The sequence below is a fragment of the Nicotiana sylvestris genome, chromosome 10 (genome assembly GCF_000393655.2).
Source record: "Nicotiana sylvestris chromosome 10, ASM39365v2, whole genome shotgun sequence".
In the NCBI taxonomy this organism is placed as follows: domain Eukaryota; kingdom Viridiplantae; phylum Streptophyta; class Magnoliopsida; order Solanales; family Solanaceae; genus Nicotiana; species Nicotiana sylvestris.
Window position 1 is genome coordinate 75,219,103 of NC_091066.1, and position 6,378 is coordinate 75,225,480.

The 6,378-nt window shown below is 34.6% G+C and overlaps 1 protein-coding gene and 1 non-coding gene across 2 annotated transcripts; one reads left to right on the forward strand and one right to left on the reverse strand.

The window, feature by feature from the left end:
* Positions 1-263: 263 nt before the first annotated feature.
* Positions 264-336, forward strand: TRNAE-CUC (transfer RNA glutamic acid (anticodon CUC)). Its single transcript has one exon. It is a non-coding gene; the product is annotated as a tRNA-Glu (tRNA).
* Positions 337-1,982: 1,646 nt separating this feature from the next.
* LOC104211542 (V-type proton ATPase 16 kDa proteolipid subunit) lies at positions 1,983-4,688 on the reverse strand. The gene is made up of 3 exons (XM_009760612.2): positions 4,447-4,688; positions 3,484-3,769; positions 1,983-2,413 (listed from the first exon to the last, which is right to left on the reverse strand). Exons 1-3 carry the CDS (start codon positions 4,523-4,525, stop codon positions 2,281-2,283), a joined length of 498 nt encoding a protein of 165 aa, XP_009758914.1. The 5' UTR covers positions 4,526-4,688; the 3' UTR covers positions 1,983-2,280.
* Between the last annotated feature and the right edge of the window lie 1,690 nt (positions 4,689-6,378).

Consider the following 6,378-nt stretch of genomic DNA (forward strand, 5'->3'; position numbering starts at 1 on the left):
GAAAACTCAAGATTTCAAACATTTCTTGACACTCCTGACTCCACAATCTTCTAACAAAATGGTGGCCTTTCCTGTTCTTGACACTCTACTATGTCTCCTCCCTTTTGGTGTGATTATGTGCCAAGTCAATGAGAAATTTTGAGATGGCAGTCTAGGTACGTATCTACACAACACTTCTCACGTGGGTGCAGGAACCATTTGACGACGGCTTAAGACAAATATGTTTAATATATGATAATTTGAAATTGTAAGTTAACTCGAAGTCCGTTGTAGTCTAGGTGGTTAGGATACTCGGCTCTCACCCGAGAGACCCGGGTTCAAGTCCCGGCAACGGAATTATTTTTTGCCTCTCCTGTTTTTAAAGGAAAAGCTCCTGTTTTTTCTGAGAAAGAAAAGTTCTCTGAGAAACAAGCTCAAGTTCTTTTGTTTTTTCCCATTGATATTCATATAATCTATATACATGACAGCATAAAGATTATAAAGTCCAGTTAATTTTCTAACAATCACTTAATTGAAGTTCAACCGCAACTGAAGATATTTAATAATTTCTTAAACACTAGTCTCAATTTTAATTATATAACGACTGTTTTTTGTGAAAACGACAGATTTTATTTGATTATTTAATAATCACTTAATTGAAACTCAGAAGTAACGCTACTATTAAAATATCACTTTTTTTTTTTTAAAATTACAGGTAGCAGTTCTATAACCAAAAATTCAAAACCAAGCGCATGTAGTTGTGACAACTTTCTCTCCTTAATATTCATTTAAAAAAAATCATTTTCCCCATCCCCCAACAAAATATGGGCAGAAGTAGGCAAAGTTCCATATCCAGTTTCAGCACGTTTCATAACTTCCTAATGGAGCACATTAACCATTTCTATTTTCAATTCAAAGATCACGTTAACTTTTGCAGGCATGAAATACATTAGAAACAAAAGCTTATGTCGAATTAAGGTGGAAAAAACACAAAGCGCACACACAAAAAAAAAAGTTTATTGAAGCGTCTCAATAACAACAACAAACCCAGTGGAGTCCCACAAATGGGTTTGGATTATTGAAGCGTATCATGAAACTGAATCTTTCGAAGTGTATTTTGATTCATATACCTTAACTTAAAATGAGGGTAACATGTTTTAGCTGGGAAGAATTTCTTGCAATTCTCCACGAGCCTAGTAAACAAAGGTCAAAAATCAATACAACATGACCCATCCAAGACAAGTACAGCCTCACGCTTCCACTTGGTGAATTAAACTCATCTTGAAACTTAAATCTAGTAAAGGCAATGTGTGCATGTGGCTGTTTTCTGGTCAAGATCGTGAAATTTATTGCTCAAAAATGAGTAAACTGATCTTTGTTTGCTCATGCTTTTGGGGTCATGTGTAGTTGAACCGGAGATTACATTACATTTGGTAATGGCGCAACCAGAAGATAAAGGAGACTCTGTTATGCGCCGATAGAACCTACAAGGATTCAGAATTTAAAATTGATAGGTTCAAACTTCAACCTTAACGTACTTATCATTGAACCTATAGAACTTTTGGAATTATGAGTTTAAAATTTAATATGTGCTAAAATTCTACTAACTTTTATCTTATTTTATTGTGCAACTATATTCCACATCGCAGCAAATCTATTTTCAGCACAGAAGCAACAAGGGGTCACCCAGACATAGGTGTGAGTCCCAGCAATGTGTATCATCCTGTGAATACCAGATGATGGTATAAAAGTGCAAACCCCTTGATCTATCAATTTTCACCAAAAAAAGTCACATGAAGTAATGAAGATAGGATGATCTAGGTTACACTCTTGGGTTGATCAGTGTTCAACAAATTGTCTAACATTCTAACTCGGAAAGCAAAAGCTAGAATGACACCTACATTCGAGATGCAGATCAAGGCCCTCATGCAGTCAAATACAGCAAGAGAAGACAACAATTGCAGAACGAAAAAAGAAGCAGAATGGTAAAGGGCAAACAAAGAGATAAAACAGGGTATAGAATATCAAAAACTTGAATTCAAGTTAAGAAAAAATGATACAGTGGCATTTTACAAAAACCCGTTGTCCTTGAAAGTTGGGGCGTCAGATTAACTGGCTTCTTTATTTAGAGATCTAATCTACAGCAGAACTGCATATATGAACCAATTCTTCTAACCAAGCAATCAAGTACAGAATCTTGGAACCCAAAGAAAAAGGGAAATGTAATTCAGCAGCCAGACTAGCTCATCCATGAAAAACACAAAGATAATTCACAGTAATGGTGCACAACATTCTCTTCTTCTACTCTGCTCTAGACTGACCAGCACGAGAAGAGAGGATGATTCCAACAATAAGGCCATACAAAGCCAGGGCTTCAGCAAAAATAAGAATCAAAATCATCCCGACAAAAAGCTTTGGCTGTTGTGCATTGGCTCTGTGAAACAGATACATAAAAGAACAATTAATTAGTTTCCTTCCAAGGAAAGCTCCCTCTCAACTAAAGGTTAATATTAGTTGACCATCAGTACCTACAACACATCTACTCGATTAGACTGATGGACATAACTTTTTAAATGACCAAGTCACAAAAGTGTGATAGTAAATCAACATCAGCCATGCATTACAGATTAGCTAAACAGGTACACTATCATTAATATAGGTCAATGAAGTAAGCAAAGAAGGGAGTATTCTCAGCTTACTAAGGCGTCTCAGGACAGCACAACAAGACAGAGAGCTAGAATAGACCAACTCTTCATCACGATGGTCACAACAGCAATTGTTGCAGACACAAAATGTTGATGGCAATGCAAGTTATGTGGGATTATGAATTCCTGTTTGTCATTACTACCTTAGTCAATCGTAATTTAATTGCCTTTACCGGAAGGCAAATTCACTATTTTTTTTTTGAAACATTGATATAGTTTCCACAAAAGCTAAGTTCAACTGGCATGAAAAATGCTTGCTATTCTTCAAAAGGGGTTAAGGTTTATTCGTTGTTGGCAGACTTACAGTAGGTCCGATGTTGTCGGAGTCTTTTACTTTGGTTAGTCAATGAAGCGTACAAGATAAGCGTGAGATTCAGAGAACTCTAATTTTAGGAAACCCTTAATTTATCAATTAATTTGTCTTAAGCAAATTACTGCGTGCTGGAATATGATGGGTCCAAATAAAACAGAACAGATATATGTCATTCATATAGCCAACCCAACTAATTTGGTAGCGAAGCATAATTATTCTTTTATGATTTAAAGGGGATAAGAAAACAGACTGCAATCTACTGTATACAAATATAACTTAGCTAACCATACAACTAAGAATGAGTAACATAAGAAGGAAAAAGTAAACCTACAACAAGTACCATTTTAGCGTTATATGAGTAAAACAAGGAAAAGAATCATCAGCCTAGAAAGATCTAAGCACATATTGAAAATACAAAAGTTAACCAAATGACAATAACTTATATGATCATCCAGAAAAGAGCAAAAATGGGCAGAAGAAGGTTACCTAACACCAGCGTCACCAACGATTCCAATGGCCATACCAGCAGAAAGGCCAGCAAGACCACAAGCAAGACCAGAAGAAAGGTGAGCATATCCATCAAAAAGATAGTAAGACTTGGTTTTCGGGTTAATCCCTGTACTAATAATCACAGCTATAATCAATCCATAAATACCCAAAACACCAGCCATAACAACTGGCACAATTGACTTCATCACCAACTCCGGCCTCATCACACCCATTGATGCCACCCCTACGCCACTCTTTGCTGTACCATAAGCTGCTCCCATACCTAGCAAAATTTTGAAGATAAACAAACATAATTAACATTGGAAAATAAATCAGTAGCTAAATGCGGATATTCATCAATCTTTTAATAGAGCATTATATATCAACTGATTTCAAATTCTAGATCATCTCTTAGAGAGAATGTTGACTAATTACAGTAGGATACACCTAGTATATACAATTATCGACATTGTTCGAGACATACACATACTAAACGAGCATATGCAGGGGTAATATATAGATTCGGTAGAACCCAATAGCTTTGCCCGGTATAAGTGTTAAAAATTCATTAAATACTTTCAGAACCTAATTACTAGCACTTGAGGTCGCATCCTAGAATGAAGAACTCATAAAGTTCAAATCCTGGATCCTCCACTGAACTCAGATCAAGCATACAATCAGTGTGCGCAAAGTATATACATAAAAATTTATCAAAACTACTTAAGACACGCATAAATATTAGATAATGGCAAAAGAATCTAAAACAGGATAAAGTACGGAACTTTTAAGAAGACAGTTGACCACTACCATGAACTTTTTGAATACAGAACCGTTGGGCTAAAAAAAAGGAATAAAAATATGAACTTTTGCAACATAATGATCCAATTTAATAAGGTAATTACAAACTCAAGATCGTATCTATAAAAAAAAAAAATAGTTTTCATTGTTTTGTTTACTTACAGGAGAAGACTAAGGCAGCAGCAGCGCCGAGGAAGCCGAAGAAGGGAGCAGTTTCATCGCCGCTGAAAGTCGAAGGCATTGTTTCTGATTGGATCTCAGAAGTGTGCTATTGATTTGGATCTGAGATACTTCTCAATGTCTTCTGAGAGAGAGAAAGAGAGAGAGATTATTGTAGCCTTTCGCTTGTGGATGATCTCAATTTTGTCTTAAAAGAATCAGAGTTGTGATTGCCAACCAAACACATGAGCAAAGTTAAAAAAAAAAAAAAAAAAAAAAAAACAATTATGCACCATTTGGGCCACACGTTGCTTAGCCCAAGATCCTTTTTACATCTAGACACATTGGACCAGATTTATAGGAAAGTGCACGGTTAGCCACTAATAACACATATATTTACTTTTAAGCCACTATTTAAAATGTCTTTAGTTTTTAGCCGCTGTTTTAATAAACTTTAATTGCCCGGACGAAAATACCCTTCTGCTTTAACTTCAGGACATCAGGACTACATGTCCTTAACTTTTCAATTTGTAACCTTAAGTTCAGGACTTCAGGACTACATGTCCTTAACTTTTGTACTTGAAACTCTAAGATCAGGACTTCAGGACTACATGTCCTTAACGTTTGAACTTGTAACTGTAAGTTCAGGACCGAGTGTCTTTAACTTTTGAGCTTGTTAGTCTAAGTTCAGGACCTATTATCCTTAACTTTTAGGATTCTTAGCCTAAGTTCATGACCTAATGTCCTTAACTTTTTAGCTTGTTAGTCTAAATTCAGGACCTATTGTCCTTAACTTTTGAGCTTGTACAAATAGATCTTTATTATTTGATTGATTCACATTTTCATCGTCATCGCTGTCATCCTCATCAAAAGGCTTTTCCCTGTGAAATATACAGCAAATCTTAGAGCTCTTCTTGTTGAGGAACTCGTTATCCACTATACCTAGCTTCCACGAAACACTCTTCTTCTTCTATTTCACTTTCAGAGTTAGGGTTTCTGTTGTATGTTGTTGTTGCTATTCGAACAACGATGAGGAGGAGGATTCCGATGAGTTATTTAGGGTTAGGGTTATTGTTGCTGTTATTGTTCTGGTGGTCGCCGATAATGGTGATTGTCTTGCGCTTCTCGCCATTGTCGGGGCTCCAATTCTATGGAAGAAAGGGTAAAAATATCTTTTCATATTAATTTTAATAGAGTAGTGGCTATTTTTGCTCAACATTAGAATTGCTAGATAAAAAAGAAATACCACCTTAAATAGTGGCTCTCCCACGCCATTTTCACATATATATACACACATACAAAGAGCCCGTTTGGATATAAGAATTTTTTTACTTTTTTTTCAAAATCAGTATTTGATCATAAAATTTTCAATTTTCACTTGAAGATGAATTTTGGAATTTTTCAAAAATTTGAAAAACTCCAAAAAGTTATTTTCACAATTTTCACTTAGATCACTCACAAAACTTCAAAAATAATCCAAAATTATATTCATGTCCAAACATAACTCTAATTTTCAAATATTAATTTCACTTAAAAAAAATCACTTTTTTTTTTTTTTGAATTTTACAATTCTTATGTCCAAACGCCCACAAAATTAGGATAATATTTACCCGATTTAGCTTGATTTTCTATTTATAGAAGTAATTAATTTTTTTTATAAAACATATACAAATATGATAAAATCTAAAATTTATATATAAACTTGGATACAATTTTTTAATATACAAAATCCGGTCAAAAGTACAATTTACATACAACTTATATATATAATCCAATCAAAAAGTTACAATTTTTTTGGTTAAAGTGAAATTTTTTATTTAACCAAGAGCATAACTGTATAACACATGTTCATTGGACTCTAGAACAAATTCTCTCAAAAATATCCTATGTCATAGATGCTATTCCTCTATGTAACCTATCCTATTATACTCACAT